Source organism: Pinus tabuliformis, chromosome Q (assembly GCF_031772625.1).
Source record: "Pinus tabuliformis cultivar Carrire ecotype Pingquan chromosome Q, CPIR1, whole genome shotgun sequence".
Classification (NCBI taxonomy): domain Eukaryota; kingdom Viridiplantae; phylum Streptophyta; class Pinopsida; order Pinales; family Pinaceae; genus Pinus; species Pinus tabuliformis.
In genome coordinates, this window is record NC_142296.1 from 507,061,020 (window position 1) to 507,084,413 (window position 23,394).

A 23,394-nucleotide genomic window follows, 5' to 3' on the forward strand; every position below is an offset into this window, starting at 1 on the left:
ACGAAGCACTGAAACAGATTGTCCCAGAACTCGGACGTAAAAGACTCCGGCATAAAACTGGTGTTTCGGGTGTAAAAGACTCCGGCATAAAACTGGTGTTTCGGGTGTCAGGTGGATATCTGTGCACAGATGTCAAACAGACATGAGAAGTGTAGACGAAAACCAGAGGTCGATTGATTCAAAAGAAAGGCCTATTGGCCTAATCATTTACATGGTTTTCCTAATCCACCCCATCAAAGTCTCACCAATTCTCAAGTGGACTATTTATACCTCCTTAACGATACCCCTGCAGCGTACCTATGTATCTTAGAATGCGCCCTTCCCTAACACCATATGTGTTATAAGAGTAACTTACTGTTAAGTACACTTAGGTTCCATAAAGAAGGCTATGAAAAAATATATCAATAGTCCAATTATTCAGCCTATATCGTGTTCTGTTATAAGGTTGATAATCTCCAGTAATTTATCTATATCCCATAGCTCATGCTTGATTTAGTACGTATATCACTTGACCCTTTAACCTTATTCGAGTTATTCATGAACTTCCTATACATGTATGGTGTTGTGTGTGAAGCATGATTGTTCAGAGGTCTTTGTTTCAGCCGGATGTATACCCCAGGAAGTTTTGTACACCCTAGTCAATCTGGGCCGTTCATTAGACGGATGATCTGACGGTATAACTTATGTTTAGTTTAGAGTTTTTTGCCCTAGAAGGCAACCCCTCTCTTTGTATGAGGGCATTGTATTTGAGGCTGTGTGATAGATGTGTATTCTGTGAGCGAGAAACAGAGAGCTGGGATTGTGAGAGAAAACAGAGGATATTACAGCGGATTTGCTGTAGGTTGTGTCTCTTCATTTTGCTGGATAATAGAAAGGAAGGACTGGCTGTTCGGGGTGGACGTAGCCCAAACTGGGTGAACCACGTATATCTGTGTCTCTCTTGTTTTATACGTTTTCTGTGTTTATATTTCTGCAATATTTTATGTGTTCCATTGCTCCGTAATAAATAATTTTCTAACATATGGGAATCTATTTAATTCTATTTTTCTTACGAAAAGACTCCACAATAACCCTTATTTCGGTGTTATGGTAAGTTCCCAAGCGCTCCATGGTATCAACAAAGGGTTTGCAATTTATCTTCATAACTCATGTGTTACTGTCTCACTTTCCAAGGCAAAGGTGTGCCGAAAGAGCTCCACCTGTAGTGCCTTGATCGGAACGCCTAATCTTTGCCTTCCACGTATTATAAATCACACGGTCCGCCTTCTCCCCTCACATGGCCGCCATCACAACAATGTACAATGTTCATCAACGGCCAAGATGACCCTGCTCCGATCGATGGTGAGGATTTAGTGTTTAAAACCCTAGACCTTGACGTGTCATCCCTCTCACATTTGGTTTGCATTCTTCGGCATGTGGTCTTTGAGCTGCAGCTATGGAAGGTGGCTTTCTACACGCCTTACCACCATGTCACCCACATTCTTTCTCTCATGGCCAGGTAAATGGTTCATTTTGATTCCCATAATGCCGGTGGTTTTATTCCAGATCTCTTTGTTCCTAATTCTATGTGCTTGGGGTCTCATATACTTGTTTGCTAGTTTTGCCTAGGTATAATCCTGTTCCTCATGATAACTTGTTACTTTTATATTCCTTTCGTGCTTCTCATTGTCTGTAGGAAAAATAATACGGTGATTTCGAAACAGCCCTCTCTGTGTGTATGTGCTATCTCTGGGGTTTCTCCAGATAGTGAGACCTCTGCGTTTATTCCAGTTTGGGACTCTAGCATTCGTTGCAAACATGTTTAGAGTAAGACTGAATTCTGCCCCTCCCCTACAACTTGCATGTTGTCTACCGAGATTGGGTGTGTGCCGCTTGGTAATGCTTGCCCCAAACTATTATAACAGATGGACAGTTATGTGCTGATAGAGAACTGCAGAATCACGTAAGTAATTCCCACACTATGGCATATTGAAAAAGTCCATTTATATTTGGGACTCCTATTTACATGGTCCTACTTACAGATAATAACCAGGTTCTGGTGTTGAAATCAGTTCCAATACTAGGGTTTCCTGTTGTCCTGGTTTCTACCACGGTTTGAGGTGAAGTGTGTGCAACCCACGACTGGAAAGAACCTCAATCATATTACTCCTCCTGTAGCATGACGACCAGGCCCTCTGCTATGCTTCTCAGTTTGTTCTGCTTCAGCTGTTGCGACTATGGTGGAAAAACAGTTTGCCTACAACAGGGGTTTCGGTCCGGGAGTTGTGTCAGTCCCATGAGCTTATCTACTTCATTGTTGATAACGCTAGGTAACTGATTTCCTCCCTTTCCTTTCCAATTTTGCTATCACCTCTTAATTAGTTTAAGAGTAACGTAAATTTGATTTGTGTGGCGTTTGTTCACAAATCTGGACCTCACAATTCCGGCAGGCTATCCTACAGCCCCGCTTTGCTCGGTAAAGCTAATTTAGTAGTTACTTAATTGATGTCTTCTGGTTTTTATCTACGTTTGAAGTGATTGCTTAGGGTTGCAATGGGGTTTATAGACATATAACTTGTGCTTTTCACTAGTCGCTGAAATGAGATCACAGTTGCCTCTGTTTGCCAGTGCAGAAAGAAGATAGTTCATAGACAGCTAGCCCAGGGCGGATTCGTGCTAACTCTGCTACCCTGTGCCAGGTAACTTCTTCCTTTGCGCACTATACATATTACTGTGGTATTTTACTCTAATGCACGACGAATTTGTTTACTGGTGTTAACATTTTCCACCCCTTGATTACTACCAGTGATTCTTTTCAGGGTTTTTCCGAATGATGGCTTGAGCCCCTGCTATGTAAAGGTAATCCCCTTCCGGATTTACAGAGTACAATCTCCTATGTTATACCTGTTCATTGTGATTACATACAGGTTGACTTCTTTATACTAAAGTTAATGCCCATCCTCTGGTATTTTTATTGTCGCAGGCTATGTCACAAGGTTCGTCGAACTTCAACCTAGAGGTTCGAATTTTGGCAAACCTTAAAAAGATTTTGAGGTTCAACGAACCTCATCGAACCTCATGGTCATTAACCAAGGCCATAGATCAAAACTCATAACCTCATCTCACAACTCAAGCTTGTAATCTATCCTTGCAGTTTCCATGTTCATGATAGCATTTTTTTATTGATGTTGATTTCTTACAATTTTATCCTATATTTCATTTTCAAGTTAATATATCTATACACATAGAAAATGTATATAGACGAACCTAATGGTGAACCGTATCCGAACCCCATCAAAAAATTCAAACTCGAACCGAACCTAATCATTGTGGAACCCATATTCGAACACAAACCATGTGACATTGGTTGCAGGTATAGCAACTCTCACCCTAGCCTACGCAGGAATAATTGTCCTGAATTGAATGGGTCCTACCATGGTCAATCCGTTTGCTAAACGCTCCTCTTTTCCACCAAGTTGATTGTTACATTTATGCTCCTTCCGCGCCCTGGAGCGGATACTGTCCTACTTTGGCACCAACTGTATAAGTTCGTGTGGCTTTTATAGTCTGAACCGGGGTTAAACCCTTCCAACCATTGTGAAGTTATGATTAGTTTTCTCTTTGTTTATTATAAAACAATTGACTCAACTGTTACTATGTGACGAGCTTAGGGGGTATTTACCTCCAAATGTTGTACAAATTATTATTTTTCCTTTTGTCCTGTATGTAATTAAATTTTGCACTAGAGTTATTTACCCACTATCTCACTTATGCTTACTCTCTGCATTTTGCCTTCAGCAGCATGATATTTATAAACTGGGTTTATGCAAGAACTCAATATTCCCTTATGTTGTAAGTTGGAACTGTTATATTTACCTCTGCACCTGTAATTACTAAATATATCTGACACTTAATTTGCCTGATTGCTGGATCTATGCGTATGCGTGTTTTCAGTAGTTGCCCAAAGAATTATTCTACTCCTTTGGTGTTATCATTTTATCCTCTGGAATTTACAAACAGTATAAGACAGATCTGTTTCTCGCAATTTATTTTTCTGTATGCTTTAGGGTTCGTGGTATCACTCGACCCTGGAAATGTTTTATGTTCATGCATCGATTTAACTAACTGTTTATAAAATTATAAATTGCAAGATGGCTCCACGTATTTCTGTTACTGGTTATGGTGAATGGTTTGCCACAATAGCACCTTGGTAGTGCGATATCTGCGGGATTTTCTGTACTGATGTTGCAGTCCAACTAACAACACTAAATTGTCCTTCATCACCTAAACTTTGGGACAAATTTATGCTGTCACTGTTATTTGTTCAACTTAGCTAATCTCATTTGAACAAATAGGAATAGACACTCGTGATATTGGATTAAGTGCTCGTTATACAAATGTTTCCTAATTTTCCCATGGCCACCTGCACTTGTTAACAAATTCCCAGAAGCTGTTAATCAATGCTTAGCTCCAACTTTTGAATTGTGGTAGGGTCGTTTAGGTAAACTAGTAGCGGAGCACAGTTCAACTGAACAGCCTCCCATCAGACTACACTTCTTCCCTTACCTAACTATACTTCCAGCTAAACATGTACATTTACTTTCTCCATATCAACCAAGAGAGAACTTTAACAATTATAAGAACCACAAATAGCATGCTAATTTATCACTTGATTCCTATCATATTTGTGTTAATAATGACTAATATACTAGTAGTAATTTCACCTATAAAGCATCCATAAATTTGGTTTCACCTACTAGATCCGCACTCATATTATACATGCATTCAATAATAATAGAACTTCATATTTCAACCTGAACCAGCTCCGAATTTCTGTACACCTGCATACAACCTGGAGGTTAAGGTTCTCTCGATTCTCGAATACTTCATAACATTTCCAGTACAGGAATACAACATCTACTTAGATCTATTCATTTTATATAAAATCAAATGTATATCTATTCTTGTGGTAAGTAATGAAGTGACATAAAAACAAACAGAATAGAATGCAATGAAATCACATAACACATTTACTCAAACCAAACCAGCCGATAAGGAATCACTTGGAAATCGGACATCTCGACCCAACCTAGAACTGATGAAGATCGAACATAGTTACATAATGACTCAAGTACATTAATGAAGACCGAACATAGTTACATTTTCTAACACTCCCTCTTAACTAGGGAGGTATTCATAATGTACAAATAAAATGGAAGATCTCAAACTATATGAACCATGAAGAAATTTTAGGCACCACAATGTCATGGACTAGATTCTTGACCAAGGCAACAATTTAGGCACCGCAATGCCACAGACTAGATTCTTGACCAGGGCAATCTATCTAATCAGTCACTCAACAATTTAGGCACCGCAATGCCACGGACTAGATTCCTGACCAGGGCAATCTATCCAAGTGGGAATAAGGTGGACTCAAGCTTTCAGCCCCTCTAGGTACCATCAGGCTTACTTGCTAACCACCAACCCAAACATACAAGTGTGTATCCAAAAACAGAGCTCAATAACCAACACCACCTTTTCAACTTCGGGACCCAAACATCAACACAAAGTGTCGGCCAGATGTCTCCCTAGGCAATGCTTCACTTGCAAAGCCTCAACAAATCTCTTCCACTTTCTTATCATCAATACATTCAACAATATCTACCAAACCAAGCAGGGTCCTTAGATATTCAAACTTATTATTAGGAAAAGCCTTTGTCAATGTCTGCTCCCTGTTCATCTGTCGAGACATACTCCAACTTCACGATCCCATCCTACACCAAGTTCCTAATAAAGTGGAACTTATTATTAATATGTCTCGTCCTCAAATGAAACACGGGATCTCCAAACATCTTGATACTACTTTGATTGTCACAATTCATCACAATAGGACCCAAAGACTTCTCGAACAAATTTGTCAAAAGCTTCCTTAACCAAACAACCTCTTTTCCTACTTCACATGCAGCCACATATTATGCCTCAGCGCTACTCAATACAACGGGATCTTGCTTCCTAGTCATCCATGAGATCATACCAGCTCCCGGACTAAAGCATCCTCCAGTAGTGCTCCTTCCATCAGTCTCGTTGCCACCCCAATCAGAGTCTATGAAGCCAATTAGCTTGACTTCCTTACTATCTTGCTTTAGGCAGTGATGTATAGTGCCACGAAGATACCTCAATATATGTTTGGCAGTTATCCAATGATCATGACGAGCTCCAACTGAAACTGACTAAGAATGTTCACAGCAAAACATATATTTGGCCTAGTATTTACCAGATACATTAGACCACCCGCCAACTGTCAATATGAGGTAAGATCCACGAGACTAGAGTCAAAGCTCCTCAATTTCCTGAGATTGGTGATCATAGTAGTCATCCGCTTGGAATCCATCATCCCAAATTTCTGCAATAACTTGATGGTGTACTCTCCTTTCCCCAAGTATATGTCCCCAGGTCTCTGCCATACTTCTAGACCTAGGTAATAGTGCATTAGTCCTAATCCTTCATTTCAAATTCAGTTGCCAACATCTTCTTGCATTCTTGAATTCTTCGCTCTACACCTGTGATGAATAGATCATCCACATATAGTAGAATAATGATTGGCTAATTATTCACGACCTTGATGTAGAGATTTGGATCAACGGAACTATTCACAAACCCAATTTTAAGTAGATATGCATCCATCCTCGCATACCATGCCCTAGGTGCTTGCTTCAAACCATATAGGGCCTTCTTAAGTTTGTAAACATGAGTCCTTGCTATTCACTTCAAAGCCCTCGGGTTGTTCAGTGTACACTTTGTAGAAATTTTGAATAATTAAACACTTATTCATAGAGATTATCCTGATTATACACTATTGCAGAATACATGCACAATACATAATCTCCTCTACGTTGATCATCAATTTAGCAGCATCAAAAACAATGAAACATCAATTGCATGCACACATTAACACAGTATGTAACCCGAGGAAAGCATACAGCTGAAAACCCCACACTATCTGTATATTATAATGATAGATAAAATGTAACAATACATAGTACAATAATCCTCACAAGTACTCAGTACTATCTCCACCTGTTACACACAAACTAGCTCAGATCTTATGCCTCAAATCTCCTCCACTGTTTGCCTGCCTCCACTGCACAATCCTGCAAGAGAATCAATCACTCTGTGAAATCGAATTCCTTTGGTTATACTACGCAAGCCTCATGGGCAATCTCCATCCATGCATGTGCAAATCTCATGCACAACTATAGTCACCACTGATAACAATCTCAACCTCTAACACCTGTCTCCACTGAACTGTACATGCATTGAGTTAACTGATGTATTCTTTAGTTGCTTTATGAGTTAATAATTAGTGAATTAATTAATAATTAATTCACACAACTCATCACTAGTGTATTCTTTAGTTAGACTAAAATAAAACTAGTTTAACCAAGTCAAACTGAACACAACTCTATCAACTCCACAATCAACTCCACCAAACTCAACCACATGAGTTCTAACTGACATCCTGCATGCAATAGCTCAACTGACTCACAAGAAAAGCGTATTTCCTTCTGACAGCTGCATGTGCCACATCTGTAGCTCAAACTGAAGTGCTCCAAGAGGATAAGATAATGTTTATAGTCCAAATATTATTATGAGACAGTAATATTTGACTGTTCTATTTTTAGCCCGGCAGTCTAAAAATAGAAACCGCCCATATGTCTAAAAATAGAAGTCCATCTATTTTTACCAACGTGACCAATCATCCACAAATAGCATCCTACAACTCATAGACCATGATCCATATGTCTAAAAATAGACTTTGTGCCAAAAATAGCCTGCGGGCCCACTTAGTGAAGGCGACTTCTTTCCACTAAGCTCCATCATCTTGTTGCATTCTCAACACTCCCTCTCAACAAGATATGGATTATCAGCAACCCCTATCCTGCCTCGGTGGTATTCGAACTTGCTCCTGGTGAGCGCCTTCGTCAAGATATCAGCATCCTAATCCTCTGTTGGAATGTATGAAAGGAACATGATTCTCCGCTGCACACAATCTCTGATATGATGGTACCTGATGTCAATGTGCTTAGATCTATCATGAAATACTGGATTAGCCGAGAGTTTAATGCAACTCTGGTTATCACAGTAAATCACAGTAGGCTCCAAGTATGAACTAAACAACCCGACCAAGATCATCCTCACCCATATAGCCTCGCATGCAGCCAAACTTGCTGCCATATACTCGGCCTCTGCTGAACTGAGTGCCACAGATCTCTGCTTCCTGCTATACCAAGAAACTGTTGTTGACCCGATAGTGAAGACCCCTCCAGATGTGCTCTTTCTGTCCGTTGGGCTCCCTGCCCAATTTGCATCCATGAAGCCACATAGCTTCACCTCATCCTCCTGTCTGTACCACAATCCATATCCCGATGTGCCTCTGAGATAACGCAATACATGCTTTCCTGCCTTTCAGAAGAGCTTGGTTGGCTTAACCATAGCTTGTGAAAGTTGGTTAACAGCATAGCATATATCGGATCGTGTATTGACCAAATACATAAGCGACCCCACCAACTGTCAATAGACAGTGGCATCCACTACCTCTGCTGAAGTAGCATCCTCCTTTCTCCAACCTCCAGGAAGAGGAGTATCAACAAGCTTGCAGCCATGCATGTTGAACTTCTCCAGTATCTCCCGAGTATACTTACCCTGAGAAACAAATAGTGCATCACTGCGCTGCCAAATTTCCAATCCCAAGAAATAATGAAGGAGGCCCAAGTCCTTCATCTCAAACTCCTTAGCAAGATCATCCTTGAATGAAACTTTGAAATTATCAACAGCTCATCACCTGTTAGAATCAAATCATCTACATAAAGTACAACGATAAGCAACTTACCCTTCACCACAATCTGGTATAGGTTAGGATCCGCCTCACTCTTGGAGAATCCAAGTCCGGTAAAATAATTGTCTATCCGTGTGTACCAAGCACGTGGTGTTTGCTTCAACCCATATAGCGCTCTCTTGAGCCTGCACACATGCGACTCGCTGCTGAAGATCTCAAAACCTTCGGGTTGCTCAATGTACACCTCCTCCTCAATGACTTCGTTGAGGAACGCAGTCTTCACATCCATCTGATGAATGTGCCACCCCATCTGCGCTGAGAGAGCAAGAATCGTCCGTATGGAAGAATACCTTGCGACAGGTGCAAAGGTCTCATAATCGATCCCCTCTATCTGTGAAAAGCCTCGGGCAACAAATCTTGCCCTGTACTTCTCCACACTCCCGTCAGCTCCCTGCTTAAATTTGTAAATCCATCTCGAACCCACCACTGATTTCCCTTCCAGTCTTGGGACAATCACCCATGCACTGTTTCTGACAATCTAATCATAATCTTCCACCATGGCATCTACCCATGCGGGATCCTCCACAACTTCCTCGAAAGAGGATGGCTCAGTCACAACACATTTGCTCACAAGAGCCATGTATCCAGTGTACCGATCAGGTGACTTTCTCTGTCTACGTTGAGCTATAGGTGGTCCTACAACCTTCTCTGCATCTTGAGCCAGTCGCTCAGCTTCTGTCAAGCGCTTTCGCCCTCTGATGGTTGGCACTGCATGAGTGGTCTCTTCCACTCCATGAACTTTGTCTTGTGGCTGATCCACGTCCTGAAGCTCATCTTCAGGAACTAATAGCTCCTCATCTGCATGCAAGTGTGGCTCCCTCTCAAGCGAACACTTCATGGCTTTCTCCACCTTATTTTATATCCCGTCGCACAACAGTCTTACCATTGTCTGGCAAATACACACGATAGTTGTGGGGCGTATCAGTGTACCCCACAAATATCCCAACCTCTGCGGTCGGCTCTAGCTTCTTCCTGGCATCCTTCGTCACATGCATGTAAACGTTAGCACCAAAAATCCTCAAATGAAAAGATCACGCTTCTTACCAGAATAAGCCTCCTCGAGTGTACTCATGCCAAGTATCCTGTGAGGACAACGGTTCTGCACATATACTGCAGTATTGCATGCTTCCGCCCACAAGTGAAGGGGTAGGCCCTAATCACGCAACATCGCCCGTGCTACACCCACGATCGTTCTGTTCTTCCACTCAGCAACCCCGTTCTGTTGTGGGTTATGGGGAGCTATGAGCTCTCTTCGAATCCAATCTATGCTGCAGAAATCCTTAAATTCGCCAGAGATGTATTCACCACCATTGTCACTCCTAAGAGCCTTCACCTTCTTCCCCGACTCCTTCTCGACCAGTGCTTTGAACTCACAGAACTTTAAATATGTCTTGCTCTTCTTTTGCATGAAGAAGATCCAGCACTTTCGAGAGAAATCATCAACAAAGATCACATAATACCTGTGCTTTGCTGTCGAAGCTACTGAGAAAGGTCCACACACGTCTGTGTGAATTCTCTCAAGGATCGTCGTCACGCGACTATCCTTCTCGTGAAAGGTGGCTTTCACAAACTTTCCCAAAGTACACCCCTTGTACTGATCTGACTGCGCAAGAGTGCCCTTAGAAAGCCCAGTAGTGATCTGCTGCAGTATCTTCAAGGCTCCATGGTGAAGGTGACCCAATCTCCTGTGCCACAGCTCGTCATCATCCCGGCTCACCAGTCCTTCTGTCGTGCATGCCATTGTTGCGCAGCCATCTACATGCAACTGATAAAGGTTCCTCACTCGAACCCCTATCTTCCGAGTTTCTCCAGTTGTCTTGCTGCGTAGGAAAGCCTTTCCCTCGCTGAAAACAACATCATATCCCTTGTCTTCTAACATCGCCACACAGATAAGATTCTTCCTCAATCCTGGAACATGTATCACTTCCTTCAATACGAAGGGTTTACCAGACTCCCTCTCAAAGGAAATCGTACCGACACTGGTCGCACTTTATCTACCATCATCGCCCATCTCGATGTGCACTCCAAGATCTTTCTCCTCTAGATCAGAAAACAAATCTCAATCTCCTGTCATGTGAAAAGACGCACCATTGTCCAAGAACCATACCGATCCCATCACACTTGATACCAAGCATGCGATCAACAAAAAATCAAGCTCAAACTGCAAGGCTAAGGCCTCTCCCGCTGCAGATCCAGCAGCTTGCTTATTTTTCTTCTTCTGCGGACAATTTGTGGCATAGTGTCTGTGCTAGTGACAGTGAAAGCACTTCACCTTGGACATGTCCTGCTCCTTGCCTTTCGCACCGGAATGAGAAGCTTTCTCGTTCTTCCCCTTCTTTGCTTTGGCAGCCAAAGCGCAATTTTCTTCATCAGGTCCCTTCGATGAAGATTCGTCCCTGGTATTCCGCCTGATCTCCTCCAGCACAAAATCTGACCAAAGTCTCTCCCATCCTGGCAATTTCTCCCGACCATTACCAGAGTCTTGATAGGAATGCCAACTCTTCGGAAGAGCAAGGAGAGCCAAGCTCACCAAGTCCTCATCATCGACAGTCACCCCCACACTTCCCAGCTCATCCCTGCACTGAGTGAACTTCATGAGATACTTGGGCATACTATCTCCCTTCTCGCATTTAATGTTTCTGATTTTATCCTTGAGCGCCAACTTCCTCTGATCACTCTTGCTTTGGAATAGATCTGTCAACGCTTTCCACATCAAGTATTGAGAAACCTTTCCATGCAGGTTGGACACAATGTGATCCTTCACGCCCTCCAACAGAATCCTTCGACACTTTACTGTCTTCTTTTGCCAAACCTCAGCTTCGGCAGCATCAGTAGGTTTTGGGACCTCAGCCTCTATGAACTCCTTCAACCCATTATCATCTAACATCACCTCCATCCTGTCCTTCCATACAATATAGTTCGAGCTGCCCTCAAGAGCATACTCCAATCGCAATCCATTGAAAGACATTGCCACATTGATACCAAGAAAACACTGCTGCAAATTCGAATTCCACCAGCTCAAAACTCAACCGCCACTGATCTAAAATTCGTGAGAACAAAGTATTTCTCGTACAGAGATTGATTGTATGGGCTTTTGCCGGATATCTCATCTTCCAAAGGAAGGATGAATCCAAATGCTACCTGGCCCAATTACAGACTCTGCCTTAAGAAATAAAATGTAAACAATTTCTGAATAGTAGATCTGATGATCAACAGCTCTGATACCATGTAGAAATTTTGAATAATTAAACACTTATTCACAGAGATTATCCTAATTATACACTATTGCGAAATACATGCACAATACATAATCTCCTCTACGTTGATCATCAATTTAGCAACATCAAAAACAATGAAACATCAATCGCATGCACACATTAACACAGTATGTAACCCGAGGAAAGCATACAACTGAAAACCCCACACTATCTGTATATTATAATGATAGAGAACATGTAACAATACATAGTACAATACTCCTCACAAGTACTCAATACTATCTCCACCTGTTACACACAAACTAGCTCAGATCTGATGCCTCAAATCTCCTCCACTATTTACCTGCCTCCACTGCGCAATCCTGCAAGAGAATCAATCACTCTGTGAAATCGAATTCCTTTGGTTATACTACGCAAGCCTCACGAGCAATCTCCATCCATGCATGTGCAAATCTCATGCACAACTATAGTCACAACTGATAGCAATCTCAACCTCTAACACCTGTCTCCACTGAACTGTACATGCACCGAGTTAACTGATGTATTCTTTAGTTACTTTATGAGTTAATAATTAGTGAATTAATTCACACAACTATCACCAGTGTATTTTTTAGTTAGACTAAAATACAACTAGTTTAACCAAGCCAAACTGAACACAACTCCATCAACTCCACCAAACTCAACCACATGAGTTCTAACTAAAATCCTGCATGCAATAGCTCAACTGACTCACAACAAAAGCATATTTCCTTCTGACAGCTGCATGTGCCACATTTGTAGCTCAAACTGAAGTGCTCCAAGAGGATAAGATAATGTTTATAGTCCAAATATTATTATGAGACAATAATATTTGACTGTTCTATTTTTAGCCTGGAAATCTAAAAATAGAAACCGCCCATATGTGTAAAAATAGAAGTCCATCTATTTTTGCCAACATGACCAATCATCCACAAATAGCATCCTGCAACTCATAGACCATGATCCATATGTCTAAAAATAGACTTTGCGCCAAAAATAACCTGCGGGCCCACTTAGTGACGGCGACTTCTTTCCACTAAGCTCCATCATCTTGTTGCATTCTCAACACACTTCCTCATCAATGGTCCCTTTCAAAAATGTGGTCTTAACATCCATTTGATGGATATTCCACCCCATTGTAGCTGCCAATGAGACAAACAATCTAATGGTAGTGTACCTTGTTCTAGGTGCAAAGGTTAAACCCCTTGCAACGAATCTTGCTTTGTACTTGTTTATACTTCCATCAACAGCATGTTTGATCTTATAGGTCCACTTTGATGTGACAACCGATTTGTCACTAGGTCTAAGAACGACCTCCCAAACCCCATTCTCATGATGGATTGATATTCTTCCTGCATAGCTTTCTTCCAAACTTCTTCATGCTCGGCTTCCTTGAATGTAGATGGTTTGGCTTCAATTAACTTTGTCATATATGCAACATACCCACAATATCTCTTTGGTTTCTTACTTTTCCTGAAAGAACCTTTCGCAACTTCATGTCCTTCAGCATCTTATAATGTAGCTTTCAACCAATTTGGCCTCTTCCTTGTGGTTGGGACAACCATAGATTGAATAGGCTCACTTGGTCCTTCTTCTTCGATATTTGTAATAAAGTTTTCATGATGAACTTCTTCTTCTTCAAATATGGGAACTTCTTCGTCATCAGAATCAATAGGAATATCCTTTGATTTCTTGTATGTGTGATTTTCATCGAATATGACATCCCTATTTACTTCAATGTGTCTTCCTTCCTTTATGTAGATTATATATGCTTTTGAGGAAAAAATATAACAAACGAATATTCCCTTGATACTTGTCAAGTCCAACTTCTTTCGCTTGTCTTTCAGAACATGGATATATGTTGGACTTCCAAAGATTCAAAGGTGATCCACACTCGGCTTCTTCCCTGTGAATACTTCTTCGAGTGTAGTATTATCAAGACTCTTATGAGGACTTCTATTTTGAATGTATACGGCAGTCATCGCTGCTTCTCCCCATAAGAACTTCGGTAGATCTTGATCAAGGAGCATAGTTCAAATGCCTTCTTCAATTGACCTATTCTTCCTTTCAGCCAATCCATTTTGTTCAGGATAGTAGGGAACAATGAGCTCCCTCTTAATACCTGCTTCCTTACAATATGCAATCAACTCTTTAGAAGTGTATTCCCCACCATTGTCAGACCTCAGAGTTTTTATCTTTCTTTCGGTTAGGGTTTCCACTTCAACCCTAAACTCCTTGAACTTATCAAATACTTCATCTTTAGTTTTGAGGAGGTAGAGCCATGTCTTCCTAGAATAATGAAAGTCCCATAGTAAAGATGACCTCCAACTGATTTGTCCAAGATGGGACCACACACATCAGAATGGATGAGGTCTAATATCTCTTTAGACCTAGTTTCACTATTATGAAATGGCTTTCTAATATGTTTCCCCAAAGAGCATCCCTTGTACACCTTCATGATCTAACTTCATATTAGGAATACCATGAACCAGATGACTAAGAGTTGGGATGACCTTATAATGTAGATGACCATACCTCCTATGCCATAGCTCAATAGGACTTATTTCCATATGAACCAAAGGTTGAGGAGGTTGTGTAATGACTCGATAAAGACTTCCTTCATGAACTCCAATAACCCTAGCTTTATCAATGCTAGAGTCTTTTCCCCAAACCAATACTTTTCCATCAACAAAAGCAACTCTTTCCCCTTTATCTTCTAAACAAGAAATAGAACAGGAATTCTTTTTCAAACCTAGAACATAGAGAATGTTGTTGAGATGCAGTTTCGATCCATTATCCAGCTTCAACGATGTTGATCCCAGGCCTCTAACAGCATAGCTTTTGTTGTCACCCAATTCCACTGCATGAGAGGATGGCTCCTTTGATAGTGTATGAAGTTGCTTACTTTCACCTGTCATGTGTCTCAATGCTCCACTATCAATGATCCATGCATTGTCATCAGTAAGAGAACCTATAAGGGCAGCCAAGAATCCTTGACTCTTGACCTTGTTGAACAAGTAGTAGATGACCTTCTTGATCCAGCTTCCAGCAGTGTTGCAACCCATTCTTATGTAGTTCATCATAGAGGGAGAATCCATGCCAACAAAGTGATCTTCGATTCTTCCTGACCTTAGCTCTAAAACCATGTTGGAAAATCAAAGTAATTATATTAGGGTTTGATTCTCCTTTCTTGATAATTACTTGTGAATGTGTTGGCTTCTTTTACTTCTTTATTATCTTATCTTTCATCAAGCAATTACCATATTATGTGTGTATGAAGATCACAAAACAAGAGACACAAGATATAGGCACTATGCCAGGGCAAAACCCCCCTCGAGGGGAAAACCCAGTCAAGATAATTCTTCCTTTCAATAGTATTCTTTGAGACTCTTCACCCTAGACCAAGACCAGAATTTCCCTCCACACCAAGTCAGCGTCCCAGATCTTCGACCACTTCGACACACATAATTACCATATTATGTGTGTGAAGATCACAAAACAAGAGACACAAGATATATGCACTATGCCAGGGAAAAACCGCCCTCGTGGGGAAAACCCAATCAAGATAATTCTTCTTTTCAATAGTATTCTTTGAGACTCTTCACCCTAGACCAAGACTAGACTTTCCCTCCACACCAAGTCAGCATCCCAGGTCTTCGACCCCTTACAGCAACTTCGACTAGGCAATAGCTTCCGGCAACAGCGAAATCTTATGAGACTTCGATCTCCCAATCTAGAGCCCGAAACAAAGAGAGTGAGGCACCAAAACTTGGTTTTCTTCCTCTCTATAGACTTCCACAAACTCGCACTTCTTTCGACCTCCTGGTAATAGACTTCCCACTTCTCGAGCTCTTCTTGAGATATCAAACTAGCGTTAGAGTTGATGCTCCAAATGACTTCAACCTCCTTGTATATATAGGCTTCTTGTGGGTCTGTTAATTTTAGGCAAAATGGTATGTTCTATGCTTTAGAGCAATTTACTTCAATTTCTTTATTAGTCCAATATCAATATCCAGTTTAGCAATCACATCAACATGATAGTAAAATGCAGATAAAACATAAACATAAACAGTAGAAGACAAGCCAAGACAAGAGGACACAAGATGTGGCACCAGCCAGGGACAAACCCTAATGTGGGGAAACCCTTGATCAATTCTTCTTATATTCTTCAATAGTTCAACAGAGAGAGAGATAGTACAATTTACAAATCTGATAATTTATGACGGCAGCAAAAGAGCCCTAACCAGAAAAGTCAATGTTGGTCAACAAGGCAGAATTCTTCCTCAATTCAGCTTGGTCAAACCCAACCAACTTCAACCTCCAACAGAAAGTTTAATCAAAGCAAAACAGTCCGAAAAAGTCTAGTCAAAATTGGTAAACAAAAGTCAACCCTGCAGCCAACCTTAGTAAAGTCAACACTAGTCAAAACAGAGGTTAGATTGCCTCGGTTTTTGTGCCCAGTTCTGCGGCCTTCTAGGACAAAAATTCCTCACCCAAATCCACAAATCAAGGAAGGCCAACGCGTCCCAAGAAAACAGCCTGTAAAATTCAATCAAACTGGTCAACGCCTAAAACAAAAAATCGTCCTCTTTTCCTTCGCACATGTGAGAGAGGAAGTTGCTCAAAAAAATGTGTGCCCAATCAGATGAGGGGAGAGAGAGAAGTGAGTGAATGAGTGATGTCCAAATGAGGCTCAAGCATCATGAATTTATAGCAACCGTTGAAGATGAATAAACGTGACTGTTGGGCTTCTGAGCCTACATAACTCTGTTGGCCAACCTTGACAATTTGTCTATAATCAAAATAAATTCATAACTTCATTTGTACATGTCGAAATCGGATAATATTTAGATCAATCCTACACCTCTCAGAGAGAGGAATCCAAGAAAAATATCAGTTGTCATAAGTAAGATGAACCATGTGGAGTTTGGCCCTAGTTACCAATTTTAACACGATCGAATTAGGGTCTTTAGGCCAACTTGATGTGGAGGGTACATAAATCATAATTGACTCAATACTAAACCTTTTTACATGATTCAAAAGCTCAAGAAGGGTCTCTTTGAATGTACAATCACTCTATAAACTCAATATTAATCCTAGCAGTCCACAATGGGGAGTTTGACTAATATAATGATGACCCAAGCATGAAACCCATGCTTTAAAAAGTCATTGTTACAATAATAAAAAATCTTTTCTTTATTCTTTTGACGAGTACATTACATAATGACTCAAGTACATTAATGAAGACCGAACATAGTTACATTTTCTAACATGTTGCTACCATAGTCTGGTTATTATGCTTACATGAGGAAAACCATGGTTATGAGTGTTTGTAATTGCTACAACTAAGATTTTTGGTTTCTACCATTGGAGATTTTCTTGGTCATCTTGCATTGGAGCACTAGAGAGAAGCGGGATAGCTTAAGGGATTATTTAGCAGTGAAGGGGATCCCATTCCTTGTGTTGTGCAAGGTTGGGGGGAAGAGAGGTTGGAAAGTGAGATTGTTGTACAATTAATGGGTTGAAGGGTGACTTCCCTAACTGTAAATGGTGCTATAAACCTAGGCTAAGATGAAAGATCTCCAACTTTAATTTTTTATTGGGCTAGGTGAGGAATAGTCCTAGCCAATAAATTCCCCTTGTCATTTCATTGCTTGGCATAGGGTTGGCACGAACTCAAGCTATTGCTTGTGGCCTTTAGTCACTAGGGTCAACAAATTTCCAAGATAAAAATCAAAATTTGTCGAACTTCAAACCTACATTGAATAAAATCATTGAGATTCAACTAAATTCATGTCAAATTTTATTTAAAATAAAATCATAACCAGATTTGCCTTCATTTGCTGAGCTTTGTTGACATTTGATGGAAGTTCATTTTGAAGGGTTAAAATTTTTTAAGAACATAGCAATCCTCCTCCTTGTGTGTAGCATTCCTCTAGCACAACATCTTGTAGCACACTTCATACTATTCTCCAAGGCAAATAGTTCCTTGAGGCTCACACAAACACACACTTAACACCATTCTCCAAGGCAAGTAGTTCCTTGAGGCTCACATAAACACACACTTAACACCATTCTCCAAGGTGAGTAGTTCCTTGAGGATCAACATTGAGGTTACACATCCATAGGTATAGGATTCAATGGCAACATACATTGACATCTATACATTGGTGGTCATTTATATTAGGTGAAGAGAAATTGGTGTGTTGGTATTTGTCCAACCACGTGGTCCAACATTTGAATCCATTAATGATTTTCAACAATGATTCTCGAACTATGTTTATAGCATATTGGAGGGAAATTGGTGTGTTGGTATTCGTCCAACCATGTGGTCCAACATTTGAATCCATTAACAATTTCAACAATGATTCTTGAACTACAATTACATCATATTGGAAGTCGAAATCGTTTTTGTATTCATCGTTGTTTCCACAAGAAACCACACTCTATTTCCATGCAAGTTAATAAAACTTTTCATGTGAGAAATTTAGACAAGAGACATAATAAGCAATATGTTATGCTAATTTCTTAAATACTAACAAAATTATCTTATTTATCTAAATCAATAAAATTGGTATGTTATTTTTTGCTTTCATTTCTACATATATGTGAAATTACCCTTTTAAATTTTATCACTTTTATTTTTTTATTTTTAAATTTTATAGTCTATCAAACTTAATGTTAAATTTTATCACCTAAATTTTCATGGTCAATTTTTTTTTGTCAAACTTAGAGATCACCAAAGTCAAACTTGAACACAAACTAGGGGACTTAGGTAGCAGGTTTTGTTTGAAGGACTGGCTAATAAACATAGACTGGCCAGATATAGTCTGAAAAATAGCATGTGCATCTAGTGTGGCAAGGAGGGAATTATTACACATATTTTGGTATTGCAAGTGCACTAGACAAAATTTGTCTTATGAAGGGCAAGGATTCATGATAATTTCTGTAGACCCATATACAATGGAGAGCTAGTCTTATGGTGATCCTTAACTCTAGGAAGATAGGTGTGGTGGTGTTGCCATGTCCTTTGGCTCACTACTCTATCCTAATCATGAAAATTGACATGTTTCGAGGGTTCTCTAAAGGGTTTCAATAGAATGGATTTCCAATTTTTTGGGATGACTAAGAAACTAAAATTTATGCTAAGCACCTTTCTTCGCTAGTACATTGTGTCCTCTATTGGATATCGTTGGCTTTCTTAATGTGGTGGCAGTGATGTAAGGGCCTACTCTTTCTTCTTTGTATTAACTTTTAAGACTAAGCATTTTGCCAAATTGCAATATTCACTTTTGCCCATTATTTGTGGTACAAGTAAATGCCAGAAGACAATGATAATACATGAATTGTGAAATGTTCAAGAAAATGAGCAACGGAAATCTTAAGCATGGAAATTTATTTATAAGTGTAGAAACCTGGTGAAATTTACTAATCCTTGATATGCAAACTTTATGTGTTTGGTGATATTTTTGTAAAAATAATCAAATTTCCAAATATTATAAATAGTTTTGAAAAATTTGGTGATTTTTAACGTAAAATAGTTTTATCCTATAAAAATTGGGCAAATTGGAATTGGCAAATCTTTATTTTGAAAAAAAAATCGGAAAATCAGCCCATGGGTGAAATTTAGCCCCTGAAATTTACCCTGAAAACGATTCAGTGATCACAATATGTATATGGGGACTCCAGACCTGTCATTCTGGGCATCCAGGGTCTTACTGAATTTGACCCTCCCTCCCTTTCTAGATGGATTGAGCGGATCAGGCTCCTTATGGCAAACATCAATATTAGATAAATTTCTCACATTTACAGGGAGTCGAACAAAGAAGCGGATGTGATGTCGAAGGAAGGCCTTTGGGGTACCTTTGGTCTTATGAATTTCAGATTAATTGTGGAGGGCGCCATCAGGGAGGTGGGCACACTAATATTACCTTAAATGACAGGCCTGTCATATGTTTTTTTGATACCAGATATTTTGGAGAATGTTTTTTGTTCTAGGTAGAGCACTGGCCTATATACTGAACTTTGGCCACTTTGGTACATGTTGTTTTTATTTACTAGTTTTTGCTGTTTTACAAGTTGTTCTTGTTTGATACTCTTGGGTATATTTTGTCACACAAGATGGAAATTTCTGGATGACATTTCTGAACAATGTACTGGATCTTATATTTCTCTAATAGAAATCCAGCGTTTTTTCCTCTAAAAAATAAAAACCTTCACATTCGACAATGTTCCAAATTTTCAGTCAGAAAACATCGCATCATGAAGTATAGTATAAGAATCTACTTCGGGCAAGGATGTTCAGTATTTCCAGAGAAATGTATTAGTTTATTAAATTGATAACTCTGATACTCATCAAGTTAGTATAGAAATCACAAATGAAGAAACAAAGGCAAACATGATGTTTAGTGACTCAACTACAAACCCCTCAAGTTTCCTCGATGTCAGATATATTTTAGAGGGATGTTCAGTATTTCCAGAGAAATTTATTAGTTTATTAAATTGATAACTCTGATACTCATCAAGTTGGTATAGAAACCACAAATGAAGAAACAAAGGCAAACATGATGTTTAGTGACTCAACTACAAACCCCTCAAGCTTCCTCTTTAATTGAGCTACATAATGAAAATACCGTGCTTTTCAAATAAATTTCCCGCAAAAGAAAAAATATATTCCTGTCAAACATATGTGAAGATTGATTATTCAGAACGAGGCCAAATCTTGGCAAAAGTTGGGATTCATCTTTGATCCTTCACAAGTTAGAAAGCTAGTACTCCTTCACAGGTTAGAAAACTACTACAGATACACTTGAATGCTATTTTCAATGAACTTACTTGACAGCCTGAAGAAAGACGCTATTCCATATTGAGCATTGTCTCAATTGCATATTAAATCCAGCAACTTCTGAGGGTCATGCTGAATAGCGTGCCATTACCGAGGTCCTCGGTCAGTTTGCATCAGTAACCTAATTCATTCGGATCTCCCACAAATTCCGCGATATGGTCAAGAGACAACGTCAACATCTCGTATGTGTCCTCTTTCTGCACCACTCCAACTCCTTTGTCCGAGTCTCTTTCCATTAGTTTGCCAAGAACACCCCTGTGCTTTCCCTGCACAACAAGAATGGGTCCCCCTCTCTTTGGTATAGCAGTCTCTAAAATATCCTGTTTTACTCCTTGAACCACCATCCCATTCTCATCCAACAACAGATCACAAGTGATAGGATCGACCACATCGATGACCCTGCCCTTCTTTAAGTAGAGCTTTCCCCCCTTGAAGTGCTTGCTGATGATTCTGACCCGAATGTGGCTCCTGAGCCAAGGCATTTCTGTGTTCCTCTCTGCAACGTTACAATCGGACTTACTCTTTTCATTTCCTCCAATCTCAGATTCAATCTTTCTTCTGTCGTCCTCCACTCGCTTTTCTTTTCTACTAGGAGGCTTCTCACTCTTACTACTCTGATGTCGAAATTCCCTCTGTTCCTCCCCATCCTCCCGTCTGTTTCTTCTCTCGGTTCCGCCATATCCGTGCCCATCATCCACTTTCCGATAACCTCTTTCACCACGATCCAGATCCTTCTGCGCTTCCAACTCTCTTCTCTGTCTCTCTCTATCTTCCCCCCTCTTGTCATCTCTTTTCCCATCCCTCCCATCATCGGCCATTCTTCGGTGCCTGCTCTCCGATTCTCTGATCCTTCTATCCTCCCTGCTCACTGGATCTGCCCTTGTTTCATCCCTGCCTCTATAATCCCCTCTTTTCTCATCCCTACTTCCAAAGTCCCTACCCACGTCGTTCCTCTGAACCTCAGATTTCTCCTCAACCCTGATACCACCATAATTCAGTCGATTTTCGTCCTTATTCCTATAATCTTCCTCCATTCGAACCCTTGAGTGCCTACCACCTCCCTCTGTATTGCGATCGTTGCTTCGAACTGCTATATTTTTAAGCCTCCTCAGGCAATCCTCCTCTTCAACGGACCCCAAATCAGCAACCTCCCTGAAACCCACAAGGACCTTCTCTTCGCTCCTGGAAAGCCTCAAAGTCACCATTTGAGCAGAACCCTTCTCCCCATTATCCAAAACCTCAATCACTTCACCCTTCAAACCCTCATGTCTGCCATCGACAACACGAACAATTTTACCGACAGCAACCCCTTTCCGCTGCCTCTCGACGAGCTTTTCCCCTACTCCGACCACATGCCTTACCCGACCATCGGGGCCCGGCTGCGCCACCAAGTCTCTCCTACCCTCCTCCCTGGTCTCCCCAGGCTTCAGAACCCTATTTTTCGAGGATTTCGTTTCCACGGGTGGAGGAGCAGGGATGGCGCCGAGGCCCTCACGGCCCACCCTTCTAACATATTCAACGGGCTGCACAACCTCCTTCCCACGGCCTATCCCCTTCCCTTCAGTCCACCCCATTCCTCTCAACAAAGCGGCCCCGAATTCCTCCACGGGCAAGCTATCATAAGCATCCAGAGAAGCCTCCTCCGGCAATTCCTCCACGGCCTCTCTCACAATCTGCTGCTCGGACTTTTCCATGAATGCCTTCTCATTGCTTTTCCCATTCTGCTCTATTTCCATGGAATCCGAAACGTGATGAGATCTTCTGATATTGAGGCCGTACTCCGCCTGAGGTTCAATCCCCGCGGCCTCCGCTTCGGGCTCGAAATGCAACTCGGATTCGGTCATCTGAATGTTTTTCATCTTTTTCTCCGGCCGCCATGAATTCTCCAGCTTGGGGATGACCTTCAGCTTCTTGACAGTGGATTTGCTGTTCGGATCGAACTCGTTCAGAAACTCCGGCTTTTCCTCATCTTCGTCTTCTGCAGCCTGTTTGCGCTTGTCCTTCTCTTCTGATGGCCTGGCCTTCGACCTTCCGGAGGAGGTCACCTTTGAAGGCAACGAGAAGGAGAATTTCGAGGCTCCGGCAGGTATCTTCTTGGATTCAGGCTCTCCCACTACCATTTCCGTATCCTCTGCAGGTCCCATTGAATGAATGCAAGATGAAAACTCAGATGAGCAAATGAATCAGATGAGTTGTGGTCTCGAAGAAAATGGCCCTGTGATGAAATAAATATATGTAGACCAGGACAGACAAATACTGTATATTTTACATGTATATAAACCGTAGGTCTTCAGGCGTAGCAATATAGCGTCGGCGTAAAGGGGTTTCACAATCACATGCCTAGCGTTGAAGAATCTTGTTTAACAGCTCAAAGCAATCGCCATGCCTCACTTGCCAATGAGATTTCGAGAATCACTTTTGGCTCGGCGGGCGTCAAA

At 40.8% G+C, this 23,394-nt stretch overlaps 1 protein-coding gene across 1 annotated transcript in view; it reads right to left on the bottom strand.

Annotated features, from left to right (window-relative positions):
* LOC149220382 (protein MOS2-like) overlaps positions 1–23,394 on the bottom strand; it is a 34,971-nt gene extending 11,577 nt beyond the window's left edge. The window contains exon 1 of the mRNA XM_089384778.1: positions 20,947–23,394. Within this exon, the coding sequence (XP_089240904.1) occupies positions 21,070–23,100 (2,031 nt within the window). The 5' untranslated portion in view covers positions 23,101–23,394 and the 3' untranslated portion in view covers positions 20,947–21,069. The remainder of the gene's footprint in view (positions 1–20,946) is intronic.